The sequence below is a fragment of the Ammospiza caudacuta genome, chromosome 1, assembly GCF_027887145.1.
Source record: "Ammospiza caudacuta isolate bAmmCau1 chromosome 1, bAmmCau1.pri, whole genome shotgun sequence".
NCBI classification, from domain to species: Eukaryota; Metazoa; Chordata; class Aves; order Passeriformes; family Passerellidae; genus Ammospiza; species Ammospiza caudacuta.
In genome coordinates this window covers 46,412,955-46,432,118 of record NC_080593.1, presented here as the reverse complement: position 1 = coordinate 46,432,118, position 19,164 = coordinate 46,412,955, and the positions used below count along the sequence as shown (strand labels likewise).

Sequence of the window (19,164 nt, the reverse complement as noted above, 5' to 3'; positions counted from 1 at the left end):
TTTAACCAAACTAGTGCTGCCAATACAAAAAAAAATAATTGGCCCAGCAATACTAAGTCACTCAGTATATGCAGTATGCTTCCAGACACTGCTCTGCACAATAAATAAACAAATACATGCCCAAACAGCCCATCATGTGGCATCAATGTTTTAAAATGTCATTCTTCCTGTCCTCCTCAGACTACATAGGGATGTTGCACTAATTCCTCTTTGGGAAAAAAAAGTGCTATCAAGCAGTGCTACTACAGCCACACTATGAAGCAGAAAAGCAGCTAAATAACTACATCTGTCTTCCCACACTCTCCATGCTGCAGACACTAGGCCATAGCACAGGAAAAACCTCATTTCATTAATAATGCATGCAGTGGAAGTGCTGACACAGCAGGACATTGCTGTGATGCCTCTTCACTTTAGGTCTGCACACAAGAAAATGGCAAGAGTCACCAGAATTTAAAAGGAGAGAAGGGAAGGTTCCAGCTTGGCAGCTGCATATCACACTGGACTATTCCTCTTCTTACCATTGGAACAGCACTGCCTGTCCACACACTGAGCTACTCACTGCATTGCCAGGGAGGCTACACTCCATGCAATTTACCAGTCTGAAACCATGGCAGGCTGTAATTCCTGATGGCATGGCCCACTAAGGACTTCAGCTCCTCAGCTGAACATTTTCTCTGAGCCCTGCCCCATAATTCCCATTCATGCAAATTTCTGCTCCTTGTCCTGTGGTTCCTGTGCTTGCATAGTTGTGCTTACGCATCCTGCTCTTCTAGATCTCCTGACACAGGAGCAATCAAATACCACATTTTTAGACCAGCTCCAGATATTGTCCTGATTTTAGCTGCGATAGAGTTCTTTTTCTTCTGAATAACTGGTACAGTGCTGTGCTGTGAATTCAGTATGAGAATAATGTTGATAACACACAGATGTTCTGGTTGTTGCTGAGCAGTGTGTACTGTAAGCCAAGGATTTCTTGGTCTCTCCTGCTCTGCCAGAGAGCACGTGTACAAAGAAACTGGGAGGAAGCACAGCCAGGAAGGCTGACCCAGACTGGCCAAAGGGATATCCCATACCATGGACTGTCATCCCAGCTGGTGAGCAATTATACAGCGCATCACTTATTTTTCCTGGGTTTTCTCCCTCTCTTTCTCCCTCTCCTTTTCATTATAATTATTATTATACTTTGTTTCAGTTATTAAACTGTTCTTATCTAAGCCATGATTTTTACTACCTTTTTCTCCTCCTCCTAACTGTCCTTCCCAGCCCACAGGGTGTGTGTGGGGAGTGGTACTTAAATACCAGCTGGGGTTAAACCACACCCACCAACCCTGTGCTGCGCTCAGGCCCAAAGGGCAGGCACATGATGAGGGCAGTGCAGGGATTTACCCTGCCAGCACACTGCAGCTAGAAGCTGGAAGCACCTGAGTGTGTGGTCTCTTTGTTCCCTTGTGTTCTGTGCAGCAGGCTTGTTCCCAGTGGCCCTGTGCCCGCAGCCCTCACCTGTCACTGTTGTGAGGGTCAGTGTACCTCAGGTAGTACCAAGCAGAATCAACAAAGGTATCCATGGTATCGACTTCTCGCCGTGCTGCTGCCTTGCACCTGAGCAAGAGGGGAGAAAAGCTTCTTTTAGATAAGTGACAAGCTTGGAAAAAAAACCCAATAAAAACATGGACAGGGTGGCCATAAAGACATTTAGATTGAAAACTGAGCAGTCTGAAGAGTGACATGTTCAGAAAAAGTCCAACCACCATAACAGGACTGACTTCCCTCTCCCTCCCACAACATAGCAAAAGCAAGCTGAAAGGAAGCCTGAGCATTCATCATATCCAGCAACAGCAGAAGACGGCACTGCACTGGACAGCCCTCTCAATCTTGGAATTTTTTAGAATTGTCATTTTAAAAGCTACAAAGCACAGACAAGCATACTTTGCCATCAAGTTAATGGGTACTGAATATAGATCACACTCGTTAGGTACCAGCAGATTTAGCAGAAAGGTCAGGTGGTTGCCTCTCACTGATTGCCCGTACAAAATGGTCTTTGCAGATTCCATTTATTATCTCTAGAAAAAATTAACTTAGTTTAATTTCAGCTTTCACTGAAATCAAATCTCTTCTAGACCTTGTAGCACAATTTTAATTTGTGATTACAGTAAATTGATTTTTGCTTGTAATTATATTGGCAGCCCTAAGGAACAGTTTCAAAATAGATTTTAGGAGCTCAGGTTACTTTCTGTTAATTTCTCCTTGAATATTCGTTGTTTGTACGAGCCAATAATGACATTTAATAAACTACCATTTGTTGTAAATGATCCCTCTTAAAACTCTTACTATTAAAACAATGGGATTATTCTAAAGTCAATGAAACTTTGCAATCTGTGACACTCTAGTGCATAAATGACACTGATTATATGTAAGAAATGTACACAGTTAATAATTGCATGCAAGTTTAAATGTATGTATATAGTAGTAGTAAGTACACATAATGAATGGGGACTGGCTATTTCATATTTACTAACTGCACATTCAGTCTCTGATCAGTCTTGATGAGTGAGCTGCAACATGTATCCCTGCTTGTCTGCCTGATACTTCAGCTTGGCTTGCCAAGGCAAGTTTACAAGAGCATCACCACTTAACATTTTTCTTCATTGTGTCTCTGTACGTGGTCTTCCTCTACACGCAAGTTTTTCTTCCAATGAGACTAATGTAATAAAGGATTTTCACATCTAACTGCTTTTTAGTGTAGAAAAATATTTTTTTCAAATTGCACACATAAACAAAGACTCAGCCAATGTAAAAGAATGGCTTTTCTGTCAAATGTTAAGAATACTTTACAGTCATTGAAACATAATTACATCTGCTTCATGTCTCTGTGCTCTAAATGGACATGGCTCACTAACAGAGAGCCAGCAGGGGCATCTTTCAGAGTTTATACAATTTATATCAATACTGTGATTACAGGATCTCATTAGACAATCTTCAGAAGACTAACACAATTACTGGATTTGTATTACAAAGAATAACTTGGGCATCTCCTCCCATTTATGATTGTTAACATTATTGTCACCCAAATACTCAGACTTTTGTATCTTTCCATCTGGCTTCCCTTATTAATTATAGATATTAAATGAAACTAATAAAAAAACATATTACTGGAGAGAAGAACTAAAGGAAGGGATGATGTCACTTCTTGGAGCAAGGAAAAGCAAGGATAACTGCACACAGAAGTAACAGCTCAAATGATTTGAAACTGTAGCAGACATGGACGAGCAATACTGATGATAGCTGTCATAAAGGTGAAAATTAGGAAGACAAATAAAGATGATAATTTAAAAAGTTATTTCAGCAAACTACTACATTTTAGGCTAAGAAACTAATCCTGTGTGACTTCTATTTCTGACTAAACAAATGCCTTTGATTAACTTCCCTGCAGAGCAGCCACAATAACTATCCAGAAACTTAAGGATTTCCTATACATCAAAAGTGTGTTATCGTCTGGTAAACAAAATAGTAACTTTTAACTAAGGTTAAAAACTGGGGGGTTAAAAGTTGGGGGAAGCCAAGAGTGCACACAGTGACTTTCAGTCTTTCAGTCACAACAGCAAAATTTTTGAGTTGAAATTAGGAATTGTAGACCAAGGCTTTTCTGGGGGTTTTACTAAACCTGTGGATTTTATTCAGTAAGGCTTCACTGCAAAGGTCACACTTTAAAATACACTACTATGTGCAATTTCAATAGGCACATCTGAGAGGAAATTTTCTATGCAGAAACATGGGAGTAAAGGTCTGTTTTGCAAAAAATTACATGTTATCAACAAAGTTTAAAACATATGTTTCCAGAGAACCATGGAACTGTTGATATTAAAATAAATTTAGATGTTATGAATCTGCTGAATTATCAGTGAGAGCCCTACTGCCATTTATATGTCTGATTTCCCTACCTGGCAGCCTGACAACATGCTTCCCATTAGTTTGGTCAGGCTACTAAGACCAGCAATGCATTGCACTGCTGATGAGAAAATTCTCTGGGATACTTTATGTTCTACCAGTTCCTCCCACAGAACCCACAGACAAACTTCAGTGTACAGAGTATCTATGCAGTCCTCAAGATTACACAACTGATTTTTACAACATATCTCTCACTACATCATTTAGACTTTTATTTCTTGAACAGATGGACTACAAACAATAAGGATTACAGTGACAACATGATGCATTTACTTTCAAATCTGAATTACATGTTATCTGTAAGGTACAGCCTCATGATAAAGATTTATATAGCTGAGAGAACACTTTATTGTTGACTATTGCAAAAAAATAAAGACAATGTTAGTTTCCTTAACAAAAGGACTAATTCAGTAATCATTATAAGCTTTATATGAACACTGATGAAAGACAATTAGAATATCTGTAATAAATGAAGTGATAAATACTGTAAAGAAAAGGAAAATGGAGAAAATTATTCTGTTTTTCCTTTTTTTCTCTCCTCTAACTTAAAACCAGTGAGTTTTGTTTTAACTTGTTTTATGAAAAACAGCAGTAGGCATTGAGTGTTGCAAAACAAAGGAGTTTTACAGAGTGTGTAAGAAAAAAATTCCTGAGCTGGGTCAAACGAAACATTATTTTGGAGTAGTATCCTGTCTCAGAGCAGTCACTTGCCAACACTTTGGGTATCACAGACATATTTTATGAAAAATCCTTTTGCTAGGATCTTTTCTCCTGAGAAGCTGAGACGCCTCAGAAAGTAAATGCAAACAATAATTATCTGCTGCTGTGGAATGCAACAGGTGCATCTTTGATTGGTCTCATGTGGTTGTTTTCAATTAATGGCCAATCACAGTCCAGCTGTCTCAGACTCTCTGGTCAGTCACAAGATTTTATTATCATTCCATTCTATTATTTCAAGCCTTCTGATGAAATTCTTTCTTCTATTCTTTTAGTATAGTTTTAATATATAATTTTTATAATTTTCTTTTAATATAATATATATTATAAAATAATAAATCATCCTTCTGAAACATGGAGTCAAGATTCTCGTCTTTTCCCTTGTCCTGGGACCCCTGTGAACACCACCACACTTTGGGAAAGCGCACAAGGAAGAGGCAGGTGCAAAGTGATCTCTCCCAGCAAACACAGCACTGACTTACTTTGGACAGGAACAGTTCACCCACTCTGGGGCACTCTCCAAAGGTGAGGCTCCCTTTCCTGTGAAGGTGGTGACATTGGGCAGCAGCACAGGTAAGTCCCCGTAAGGCACGGGGACAGCGCCGCACGCCGGGCAGTGAATGATTGGGATGGGCGTTCCCCAGTAGCGCTGTCGAGATATTAACCAGTCTCTCAACTTGTCACTTGTTAGGTCTCCACCTATCCTTTTATTTTTGGCCTGCTGAGTAATAGCTTTTAAAGCCTCCTGCCGAGTCATGCCGGTGATCTGATTGAAAAAGAAACAAAAAATGAGACGTGGAAAAGGAAAGAAAAAATTATAGGTGCTGTCAGTGGAAGTGCAAGAACAAACAAAACCAGTCAGTTTTCTGGGAGTCAAATAAAATAATAAGTTCCCTCTTACCGCTGGTTAACATCCTGCTATCCAAGAGACTATTCACATACCAGCTGCTCATTTGAACCTTCTTGCTTAAAGGATTATGTTCTTCATGATCTGAATAGAACAAGGCTGAGAAAGAGTCATGTAGACCCCTTCAGCCATTACTGGCAGATATTTGAATTTACTGCTGATATCTTTATCAGTTGCTGTATGCCAAAACTTTCAGAATTCTATCACAAACTTAAGGTAGAGACTAAGGAAATACATAAGAAAACTGCTTTCTCTCTCCTGTGTTCACTTCAGCATTTTCTATTCTTGCTTTCGCATCCTTTTTAACCACTTAGACCCTATCTGGGAAGTAATGTGTCTGCTATTAAAACACATATTTTCAAGAGCTAGATCTAAAGATAAGATTCCTATGTCTCTTGAGGCATCCATGATACCACAAAGGTTGAAGCCACATTTCAATGAATTTATGGAAGAAGGATTAGTATGTTCATGTTTAGGTTAATATTCTATTGAGGTTATGAAATAAGAATCAACTTTCAACATGGGTTAAATTATTCAGTTTCCATTACAGAACTGAAACCAATAGAGAGGAAAGTTCAACCTTCCTCTCCTGTACAAAAGGAAAAAACTTATTTTATTGCTACAGCAGGGTGAACATATTTCATCATTAAATTATTCCCAGAAATTTGGTAGCATAAGCTTGGCTTGATTTAAAACAAACAAACAAAAAAATCCCTTTAATCATATAAAATATTTGGCTCTCTTGAGAAAACAGATTTAGCCTGCATTGTTACTGTAAGCTGGAAATAAATCCATACTTGTATACCCACCTCTGCAGAATTAATGACCTTCTCCAAACCATTTGGCAATGTCTCAATGACTTCAGTGAAAGAAATGCCCAAATTCTTAGCTACTGCAGCATCTTCTGCACAAGTACTAGGAATTCCTAGAAGAGATGAAAAACCATTTAATTTCTATGGCACTCTCTTTATAATGACTTATATTTTCTTAAAAGAGTTAAAGGAAATTGTTTAAGAACAGTAAAAACGTTTTTGTGTTCTTTAAGCAATGAAATTCAAACAGCAATAATTACAACTCAGTAATTTCTCAGTTCCTCTGTATTTCAAATGTTCATCAATGTCCTGTCCTTCTTTCAGAAAAGTTTGAAAATCTGATGGTACTGAAAAAACTAAAGCCATAAAAATTGGATAGAATTACAGAATTTTCAATATAACCATATTATCTAAATATAATATATTTAAACAATACAAATTTTATTTATATTTGCTAATATGATAATCAAAGACTCAACAAAGAGAAGAGTCTTCCTGTTTCAATATTAATCTCTAATTTCATAGAATTATGAAATAATAGAAAATTATTAGAATTAGAAGTCATCTAAATTCACCGTAATGCAACAGTCTCAAACATTACTATCCCTTTAATTTACTATGAAAAACATGATTTGTTTATAAACTCAGGGAAACTATTAAAATAACATCAGTTTGCTATTCAAACTATAACTGGTGAGAACACTTCCTACAGCTATTCAGATGAGTTACACAACTCACACTATTTAAGGCTCCCAAAGCTCTCCTTTCCCTCTGCATTTTATTATTTGGGACAGTCATGCATTTTAATTCTGCTCTGGAGGGTTTAGCAGTGAGTTAAGAAATTTCTTAGCTTGTTTTATTATCACATGTATTCTGAAATAATATTAAGATACCATCAGATTTATTATTTACACAGAGATACATCTTTCTGCACATTTTCCCCCTTCAATGATAATTTAATCAATAATTTGAACTATCTTGCAATTACTGGCATCTTTAAAAGGCAAAGAAACTTATTCCAATGAGACAATGCCAGCCTTAAGTTGGTGAAAACTACACACAAAAGTTTTCAAAATATTTGCCGAGCACATTGGAATTATTAGCTAAACCAGCTTAACAATTGTCTTAGTTCAGGCAGTGAAATGCCAGCTATACTTTAACTCTGCCAATATGTGGAAGTTTGGAAGCAGATGTCTAAAGAAAATCAAACAAAACTCCCCTGTGACAACTACTTCCTTAACTAGAAAAATGAAGAATTGCTATTTTATCTTCCCAGCAGATGTACACTCTTGCCATTTCAAGAACAATGTTTGTATCTTAATTTGTCAGAGAGCTCTGCAGTCTGCAACAGGTGACTTCACAATATGCTCTACAAACGGAAAAAAGCAGCTCCCACTTTTTGGTCTGCTTCCTTTTGGAAAGATGATGCTATTAATGTACACTGGCAAAGCTCAACAGCTGGCACCCTCAGCTTCCCATGAAGAGCTGGGCTGTTTCCAGCAGACATAAGGCCAAGGTATGTGCCAGCAAACTGCAAGATTTTAAGGAAAATTAAGATTAGGTATCTCAATCATTTGGCTTCTCCAATATGAGGAAAACCTTTGTTTGTCAAAACGAGATTCAAATCTAAAGTGTAAGATTTGGGCATGTTATAAGCAAATACAGCCCAAATGGGTAATTTCCATCAGCCCTGTGAGGGTCATCCAAGACATTTCTGCACATTCAGCTGGTTTAATTCAGTCCAGTTGTGCAAAAATAGCCAATATTGGCAGCAGTGAAAGCAGCAGCCCCAGGACAGGAAAGAAGTATCAACAATAGGGAGGCAACAACAGGAGTTAAGAGATAAGGAACGCACTGGAAAAAGGGAAGAAGACATAAATTATTTCCCTTTAGGACTGGCATAGAACATTGCCTTCTCAATGCAGCTGAGCCCATGGCAAAGCACAAGAGTAAACTGAGAGCTTGGTGGGTGCAAATTAAAATGGATATGGTTTTTAAAACTTAGTACAATTTCTACTTTGACTTATTCAGACAATCATATTATCTAAGAGGATGTACTTAGCTGCCCAGTTTTGGGACCAAGCTCCATGTCCAGGAAAGGAGCAAGACAGGAGCTTCATAGGACAACTTTGAGAACAGAAGCTCACTGCAGGTGATTCAGCATCCTCTAGCCACATCCTCCCCCTCCACTTATCCACCCTCAACTCCAAATCAGGTGCCATAATTATGGGAATGCTACCTTGAGAGATAAAGGATCCAAGATAATTGTCCAAGACTACCTCAAAACAATTATTACCTATCCTGAACTATTTTACTGGCCTCAAAACAAATATTACTAGATAAAAGTCAAAGTTGGAAGTTTTGTAAATTTACTATCTGAAGCATTTCTCTATAAGCATGTCCATAATTTATGTAAACTTTAGACACACAAAAAAGTCCAAAAGTTAGGGTTGTTTGCCAAAAAATAGTAGTTCTGTTTTGATTAAGGATGGTGAGAGAAAAAGCCAAACACATATGTTGTATGTAACAAATTTTCTTAAGATTTGCAGATCCTCAAACTTAGCTCATTAAATGGACTAATTTTATAATATTTCCATTTAATATGCTGTAAATCTCTTCACCCACATAGATTCCACATAGCTTCTTTTCCCTTCCTTCTTCCCTAATGGAGAATAGAAATCTAAAATCTAGGAGAGAGAGCCTCTGTTTTCAAATATTTACTACACCAGTATCTTGTGCTCCAATACAGCAACTGAAAAGCATACTATTCCACTTAAATATTTAATGCCACATACCTATTTTAGTATCAAGATAATTATCAAAATTGGTTTTTGCTGAGATGACTATAGGAATCTCCTGATTGGTAAGCAAATTCACAGCTGTCACTGAAGTAAGTGAGTCTGAAAACAAATGTAATGATATGGTAAGTAAAATATAACAGAAGATATGCTAAGAACATCACTTAACATTACAAAGCAGTTTATCTTCAACTTACATGAATTTTAAGTAACAGTTTTCTTTAAAAAAGAAAGTGACAAACCTACTCACATTTCAAAAAAACTCAGATGTATTAAAATGCTCAGTCAGATTGATAAATTATCATGATTAGAAAACATACTTATAACAAGCACCTCTATAAAAATTGAGTAAGATTTGGATTATAACAAAAAATTGAGTTTTTGATCAAAATACAGGCCGCTGCAAAGTTGTACAAAGTGGTTTTATTAAGCCCTGAATTATGTACTAGCATACAATGCTACAAAATTCTATAAAAAATCAGATAAAATCGCAGGGGAGCATATATCCTTATGATTTAATTTCTTACAGAAGAACTTCAAAGCTTATGACATCTTATTTTTCTAACCTGTGTTAAAAAGCCACCGAAGTAACCTACTGATTTCCAAACAGGATATTCACATTCATATTCCAGATGAGGAACCCAATGTCCAAGCAAGGGGAAATAGGAGAGGAGAGAATTAAGGGTGAGGACTAATAAACTGAAATTGATGTACAATGTGCAGATTGGGAGTCTCAGCAAGAAGAAATCCAAATCTGAACACTCTAAATTTTGAGGATTTGATCACCAGATCTCAATTTTGGTCTATTTCTAACTTTTTCAGTGCCTTTAAGTTGATGATAATTACAATCATTAAAATATGGGCTGCTAAGAGCTTCCTTTCACCTTTCTTCATAGCTAAGCTGAGGCTATGAAGGCTTGCATTGCAATGCATAAAATCTGCTTGAAGTAAAGAAACAGCAATTTTGAAAACAGGGCTGTTGTATCTCATCACACTTCTTAACACAAATGATACATTTTATTTCTGATTACTACTTTCCCAAATTTTAGGTGTCTGAGGTATTCATATTACAAAGAAAATTTCTACATTCCAACCACCACACACAGCTTTCCTTTGTTTAAAAAAGTACAAAAGGGACAATTTCATTTTTTAAAAGCAACTAACCAAGAAGCGTCATGAGCAGGAAGCTGAGTGGGCAGGACACTGCTTTTAAAAATAACTTCTCTCTTTCACCCAGCAATAATATTCATTTTTATGCTGGAACCCAAAATAATAACTGCAGTTGATGAAGGTGCTCTTTGCTGTGCTCATTTGCTCACATCATTATCATCATAACCAAAGAGAGAGAGTGGTACAGGTACAAGTGTAAGACAATGTATGCAGAATATTATCATGAGATAATGAACAATGTAATGGTCAAATCTTTATCTCAGGTACCTCCTGCTGCCCAAACCATTAGACTTACCAGATTCTAAATTAATACATATTTTTCTAGGAAAAAAAAAAAAAAAAAAAAAAAAAAAAAAAAAAAAAATTGAATGTTCGACAAGTGGTTGTTCTATTTATTTAAATAATAGGAGCCTAAAATACAGACATATACTTCAAGACTAAAGGTTTTAAAGCTTTCAGTTACTCAGCTATACAATTGCTTATTTTTCTCTCCTAGAAAACATGAAAACATACCCTCCTAATTATTTAAATGAGAACACAGTGAAGAAAGAGAATTGCTAGACTATGCCCATTTAAATGAGAACACAGTGAAAAAAGAGAATTGCAAGACTATGCCCATTGAAAAGAAAACAATTACATTTAATCAAATTAAAATTTCTGTGTTACTGAGGAATTTTTTTATAAAAGTCTTGGTTAATGTGAAAATAGGGTCTACATAAGGCCATCCACAATGTCTTTTTTTTAAATGGCATTTTTGGCCTTTCATATGTAAAATGCCAATCTCAGCTAATTTCAACTGAAGAATGTCTGTAAGTATATTCACAAGTAGCAGGAGTATACAATAGCAGAGTTATGTGAAATTGTGCCTCTTTTTTGAAGACTTTTGGTTGTCATCATTTCAATTCAGAGTTTCTTAATTTAACTCGGCCAAAAGCTTTAAGCTTATTGTTAACAGACACACAAAAAAGCTTTTGCAAGTATTTCCACTTAAAAAACAATATAAAAATATAACATTGTCCTTATTAAAAGCAAATTTTGCACTTCTCTGGTTTGGCATAAAGCACAAGATCCAACAAAGGTACAGGCACATGCATGAATGTGTGTTTGTGCAGTTAGTGCTTTGATTTGGTTCAACTGCAAGAACTGCAAATTTGTTCTCCAAAATTCTCCAAGCTTTTCTCACCTCTTAGACCAGGGATTTATGTACTCAAGACAGTCAGGATCCATGTTTCTTTCTACTAGCAAGCAAACTTTTTTAAGGTAGAAAAAAAGTACCTAAAAAAGCAGGTTCTGTACAATCAACACAATTTACCACAAGATGCTGTTGAAATCACGTTATCCAGACAATCTTATCTTTACCAGTAAGGGAAAAAGAAAATATCGAACACCAGCCTGAAGTAGAGACAAAACACATTATATTTACACTTGTCATGTCCAGGTTTTCCAAACAATAAAAAAATACTAGACCATGGATGCTAAATACAGGCAGAATTGGTGGTTGGAGACTTCAGGAAAGCAGTTAACAACAATTAAAGCATTATCAGTTGACTGTGCAAGTCATGAACTGCCACAGGGATACTCTGAATTTACTCCATTGGAGCCTTGTATTAACAAAGGATCTGCATAGCAGAGTATTATTTTACAATCTATCAGTGATCCACTTTGCTATGTATAAGTGATAAAACCAGATAAATTGTTTTTATTTAAAAAACAATTTAAAAAATAAAGTAAAAAATTAGTGATATATTGATCTCTTTAGAGTCCTTATGACAGGAAGAAATAATTTCTGGTGCAAGAATTAGTTCTGCTGTCTTTGTGCTAATGACACATACCTTATAGACATGAGATTTTCCAATGGGCTGACACAGTCAAATTTGGACTATTCATTTCTGGTGGATGAGGAAACAAGAATCTGTTCCATTGCTTTCATATACTGTGAAGTGTAACAACTATTATAAAAAGAAGAATTCCAGCATAGCTGCTATTGCCATATCTGAAGCCAGGACAAGCTGATGTGACACTGTGTGACATAGCAAGAATCAAAGGCCTGCTTGCTCTCAACAGGAACAGCTCCTGCTCATCTTGATGCACATTCTCTAAAAATCATTCTCTATAATTGTTGCTCTTCTACAACAAATTGCAGTATGAGAAAAATACCACCTTTCCCTGGGATGAACTCCCTCTGAAAGACTTCCTTGAGACTGCTATTCCCATGCAGCAGTCTGTGAGTTGGTAAGATATATAAATGGGAAGCTCCATAAATGGCTTCAGGTGTATAGGTGTAAGCTGTTAGTTTCTCTTCTGTTATTTTGCCATTCACCTGAAAAAGAGCAGAAAAAAATCCCACTGGCTGTGCAGTGCTTATAGATTTCCCTTCCTTTTCCCACAGCTAACGAGCCTACATCACCCTACAGAAATACACAGATCCAAACAGCAAAGCCAGACACATTCCCACTATAGAAATTTTCCAGAATCAAACCTTGACAAAACTTACTTTTAGGCCTTGAGAAAGTTATTTTACAGTCTTGCCTTAGTTTATCCAAATATAACTATAAAAATATAATTCTAATCCCATATGTAATATTGCACTGTGCTACTGAGATAGACTCAATCCCTGGCTAAGCCACCCAGAATCCTTCTATTCACTTTTAATATGCATGCCTTGTTTCCAAGAAACTGGAGGGAGATGTTGCCTCTGAAAAGAATTTAGGATTTTCTCAGCTACAATATGACTTTACATCATACTTCTCTGATGAAGAAAATGCTGTAAATTATAAATAATAATAAAGAAATAATAAAATATAGAAATAAATAATAATTAATGATAATAAAGAACAAATAATACAAATAAATAATAAATTAAAAAGAAATAAAATAATTAAAGGTGGCACAACAAACAATTGGACATAAAATGGAAATAGTAAACTTCAAACACTTTTAAAGAATTACCATCTGGTACTATCAACAATGTTTATATCTTAGATGAACTAACTGTGGAGTATATGCGGGTCTTGGAAGGAGATTTTTCCATAATAAGTATTGATATAAATTTTCAGAAGCAATTGATAAAAACAACTTTAATACCAAGTTATTTATACAAATACAAGTACTGAATCTTTCAGCAGGGTGCAATTCAGAGGTATTTAAAAGGTTTAATTTGTCTCAATTTGAAGTTCTGAAAAATTCAGTACTTTAAAATGAGAAGTCACTTTTAGAATGTTAGCCCAGAGTAAATAATCACAATAAAGCTTCAAAGTACAAGGGCTGAAATTTGATCAGGGTCTGTGAAAATGTCTTCTGCCACTACCATATTCATGGAGCCTTGCCAATCTCTTGACAAAAAAGGGAAATCTGAAGCCCTTCTGCAGATAATGATATTTTTTTTCAGGTTTCCTTTTCCTTCCTCTCCTTTCTTTCTATCTAGACTTCTCTGTAGCTCCATCACTACCTAATGGTATGGTTTCCATTATTTTAATTATGGGAAATAGTAAGTGAAATAATGGACAAATGTTGGCAAAGCAGTTTGCCTGAGGTCAGCCTGGGTCTGGCAGAGAAGGTGCCATTCAGAGAAAAGCAAATGCCCAGCTAGACCCTAGCTGACATGTGCAGTGCCACTTGACAGTGCACCTGGCACAAATGTTGTGGCTTTTAGGGAAGCTTATTAGCTGGCATGTATTTTGGCATAAATACACACAGCCAATTTGCATCCACTTGAACACACAAACCCTTTCCTAAGGAGGGTAGCAGGGAGCATCTCTTCAACCCTCAAGTGCTGTTCTCCAGGAATCTGTGCTGGTCCGTGCATGAATATAATAATCATCTTTTTTAGGAGGTTTCAAGCTTTTAAGATCTGGGAATCCATTCTCATCACACATTTCAGGGGCTGCAGTTAGCCCAACCAAGAGATCAGCAAGTGAAATTTCTGACTTACCTTTAGCAAGAAGTCAAGAGAGCACCCAACGCAGTCACCTATCCAATTTGCTTGCATTTCTTTAATGCCATACCACTCAGGGAGATCAGATAAAGCATCAAACATGGCCTGGAGCAACAAAAGAAAGAATGAGGACATTCAGCTTTTGTAAGCATATGAATTAATACTATGGGTTTAATTATAACTAAAGCAAAATGGCAAGGTGCTGGTAAAAACATTGGAAGAGGTGGTTTTATATTGCTGCTACCTCAAATTAATATCTCTGAGAACAGAACTAACATGGTACAAGCCAGAGGGATGTCACTGCCAACAGAGACCCTCTTGTTATTAAAAGTGGCCTTTCTTTTGAATGGATTAGACCTGAAGATACAGGAATGAAAAACTGAGATGAAAACAAACACAGAAAATATTCCCAGTGGTTGTAACTTCTGAGAAGTGTTGGTGACCTACTGAGCCGAACAAGACTTAACAGATATGCTTGCAGATACAAAGCCTAGATTTGTATTAGTAGACAATAGCCTAGAGATTGCAATCAGACAAAAGGTGTTAACATGTCCTAAAATTTTCAAGCTCTGGCTTAAAATAGCATGATATTTTCTAGCTATCTATTTTTTCATATTTCGTATTGATATTTTACCAAGCACAACAGGCTGCAAAATTGATTGGGATCTTTAGGTTGTATCATCCTGCAAAAACAACACTAATCATAATAACAAAGGCTTGTACTAAAATAAAAAAAAATATATATAATATTATAATATTAAAATTCTTATAAGCAACCAGCAACAAAGCTGGGTCTGGAGGGGGGTCTAGAGCAAGTCTTATGAGGCGTGGCCAATACACCTGGGAATGTTTAGCCTGGATAAAAGGAGGCTCAGGGAGGACCTTATCATTCCATAACTGTCCAAAAGGAGGCTGTAGTGAAGTGGGGGTCAGTCTGTTCCCTCAGGTAACAAATGATGGATGGGACCAGAGGAAATGGTCTCAAGTTGCACCAGGGGAGGATACTAGAAAAAAATTCACCATGGAAAGGGCTGTCAAACACTGGAAGAAACTGTCCAGGGAAGTGCTTGAGTCATCATCTCTGGAGGTATTCAGAAGACCCACAGACGTGGTGCTTAGGGACAGGGTTTACTGATGGACTTAGCAGTGCTGGCTAAATGGCTGGACTTGAGGATCTCAAGGGTTTTTTCCAACCTAAATGGTTCTATACTATGCAGCAGTGAAGAAATTCAGTGTTGCCTCCCTTACTATCTATAATGTCCAACAGCCAACTTGTAACTTCTACTTATATTTGCACTCAACAAGAGATAAACCTATATATTTATGTGCTTTCTGATGTGTGGAATGGAAGCATGAAAGTCTATTTCAAATCAATTAGTATTTGTCTAAACAGTTTGAACAGCATGATTTTAATAAATGGCATCTATAACAATGTAAAGAAAACAGATAACTTAAAGTTCATCTTATTTTTCACTTCATAACACTTCACATTTTTGTTATGAATACTGTGACTGTCCAAAATCTTTACTTTGGCAGAAGTATAGCCAGAGGCATGAGTCATTTGGACAGATGGTGAATATGCTGAACAATTACAGTTAAAATCTAAGAATAAGGCAACATGTTGAATAATTTCTCCTTCAGCTGTGACTCTCAACATCAAATGTGCAAGCTCTTTATTATCTCAGTAATTACTAACAACCTGCAAGGATGGACAGTATCTACTATGTGCTGTTCAAACCAAACAGTAGGTAGGTGGATAATTAGTGAATGCACACTTAATTCTTCTCCAAGAATGCATTTCAAGTTCTCTTTTAATGACATATTTAACTAATTTCAAAGTGAGATGCAGAAAAGTTACTGTAAGAATTACTTTTTTAGTTACCGCTCTGCTGTATATCTGTCATTCAAAATATAACAAAATCCATGTCCTTTGTAAACCATAATATTACATCACCACTTGGGATTTTTATTGCTTTCTACAACTTTAAGAATCAAACCAATTTATTGATTATTTATAAATAAAAGAATGCTAGACTTTTGGATAGGTTTTTATTACACGATTTCTTTAATCAGTTTTAACTCTCAATTGCAAGCATGTTATATCAAAGAGAATTCAAAGTTTGAAGTATTCTCATTAATTGCACCGTTCCAGAAACAACTAAGCTCTATCTACCATGATCAATCTATGTACTGATGTAATTATGAAAGAAAAAACATAATTGTAGATATATATATTATATCTCTATACTACGTATGTATATCTCTACACATACACACAATGTCTAGTTACACTCTTTGTAAGAACTTTATGCATTTTAGAAAGAATGAAATTGTGTCAATACAGGCAGAACTGGCTGTACACATTAGATATCCATTCTAATCTACATCACATTTTGCTGCCAGAAGCAGCTAATTGTGCATGTGTTCTACTGAAACTGTACAGTCTGTAACTGCTTGCCAGCAAAACTTCCTAGATGTTCACTGCAGTATTCATACACCAAGATTGTCAATACCAGTGTGATAATGATTTTACTGTAATTCATTGGCCTTATTAGAAGCTACAGTATGAGTTAACCCAGTTCTTCTCTTGATAATGCAATTACTTCATGCAACTAAATACAGGAAGAGCCAACTTCATGTGAATGAAGATAACTAAGCTTACTCTGCATGATGATGAAGCCTACAGTGTTTGCAAACATAAACCTTTATAACCTAATTTATACATAAACAGTTTAGTGTGATAGGAAACAAAAACCCCAAGCAAACAAAAAAACTTCAAAAATGTTCAAAATGGATTTATGATACTCAGTTCGTTGTACTCAACAAACTCCTTAGGTTTCTCGTCAAGGCTATGAACTGCAGGTGAAGCAGAAAATGAACATGCAAACTATAAACAATTTATCTGGTGTTACAAGGCAAATAATACACAATATGCACACTGCTAGCGTGTTAGTAAGTGTTTCTGAATGGTAAATTATCTAGGGTACTCACTAGCAGCAAAGCAGAGATGCATCAGTTCTTACACACATGAATGCACTTGTACATCCAAAATTCATATATGCAAATTAGGACCATTTAAAAGATAGCTTAAGGAAACCCTTTAAAAAAGCTTTTCATTTTCAAATCCAATTGCACTACACCCTACAAAATACATGCTCATAAATATATGCTAAAACTATTATTAATATTTTAAAAAATTACAAGTGTACTATTTGGGTATACTCTTAACCAGTGCTAGCATAGAAATTCCTGAATATTTTAAGTTACTATTTGGGAAGTTAAATATTAACTCCCATGAATTTTGCTTCTAGGCTATTTTTAAAAAATCACTGCCATGTTCAGTACAACATTTTCTCAATCATTAGTCCCATGAATTCTGCTCCAAATTTTATTTGCAAATTGCCAGCCCTGGCAGTATTTAAGGCCAGGGTGGATGGGGCCTTGAGCAGCCTGGTCTAGTTGGAGGTGTCCCTGCTCATGGCAAAGGGGATTGGGAATAGATGGTCTTTAAGGTTCATCCCAACACCTTAACATTCTATGATTCTGTAATTACTGATAATTTCCATACAAAAAAAAAAAACAAAAAACAAACTGATCCTTAAAAGTGTGCATATAACTTCTTGTTATTTCTGCCACAAATTTGTTAACTTGATTTGCTAACACAGAGAAGACAGTCAGTAAGAAGACTCCCAGCACACAGGCAAATAAACAAAAGTAAAACCATGCTGGAGTCAGCAGGGGACAAAGAACAAGAGCAGCATTTCAGTCCAGTAAGCAGAGAGTGACAAGATTACCAAATAAACTCAATTTTTGAATTTCTGATGATAACTTAATAGTGAAAAATTTGGAAACATTAGGTAGCAGAGTATTTCTGCTTTCATTTCTCATTACTCAGAAAGAGACATGAAAACCTCAAATGCAAACATCTAATTACAGGAGAAATTACTCCCATCTTAATTAAACATAAGTCAAGGAATAGCATAAATACATTTTGTCAGTCTTTCAGATCTAAAGATAGACAGACTCAGGAAAAGCTAAAGAAATCAAAGTTGTGTTCAGGGATGAGAATGATTTAAAGGCTCTTACACCTGAAGAAGTTGGAGATTGAGGATAGATGTTTCACGGACTTTTTTACTCTTTCAGAACATGCAGAAAATCCTGGCACAGCCAGAAGATGAAAGTCAACTACCTCAGATGATCAGAGAGTAACTAAATCAAGATGAATTTGCTGAAAATTCATCAAAGACAATGATGACCAAGCCTAAAACTAGAAGTAACACATTGTATGTGAAAAACTGGTCTCACATTTCTAGCTGTTTAGTCTGCTGAGGATTATCACAGAAAGAGAACTTCAGTTAAGCAATTTTCAGGTAAAAAAGATCCAGAAAATCCAAGAACAGAAGTATTTTACAATCTCCCAAGAGAAGCTCAACTCCAAAAGTCCTCCTGCTTTAGTTCAAAGAAAAATTCTGCTGAACCCCTAAAAAATTCAGTCTTTGACTCCATGAACTAAAGGTTTTAGTAGATCAATACCAGCTACTAATTTCATATTTAGTGAGAGTGACTTAACTCCTCTATGATAATACATGAAATAAAGTGGAAAATCTAAATATAACCTATATAATCAAATGTATACTCTTTTTTTAAATGAAGACACTTCAATGAAGTTTGACAGATCTGCAAGGTAACAAGAAGATCAGAATAAAAACTTCAGCAAAAGGTCGCATTTCAGAAGAATTCAATTAGCAAAATAAAATTGCATTCTACTAAAAACAATAACATTTAAAAGCTTTGCTTCTGATGAAGTCAAATAAGTATCTAAGCTCTGTTTGAATTAAAATGAAATTCTTCACTTCATTTGATCAAACTCCCCAAAGAGCA

At 36.0% G+C, this 19,164-nt stretch overlaps 1 protein-coding gene across 1 annotated transcript in view; it reads right to left on the bottom strand.

Annotated features, from left to right (window-relative positions):
- The window catches only part of LARS2 (leucyl-tRNA synthetase 2, mitochondrial), an 83,871-nt gene that overhangs the window by 29,046 nt on the left and 35,661 nt on the right, over positions 1-19,164 (bottom strand). The window contains exons 8-13 of the mRNA XM_058808930.1: positions 14,281-14,388; positions 12,510-12,669; positions 9,177-9,281; positions 6,379-6,494; positions 5,145-5,428; positions 1,501-1,599 (exon numbers count right to left, since the gene is read on the bottom strand). Coding sequence (XP_058664913.1) covers positions 1,501-1,599; positions 5,145-5,428; positions 6,379-6,494; positions 9,177-9,281; positions 12,510-12,669; positions 14,281-14,388 — 872 coding nt within the window. The remainder of the gene's footprint in view (positions 1-1,500; positions 1,600-5,144; positions 5,429-6,378; positions 6,495-9,176; positions 9,282-12,509; positions 12,670-14,280; positions 14,389-19,164) is intronic.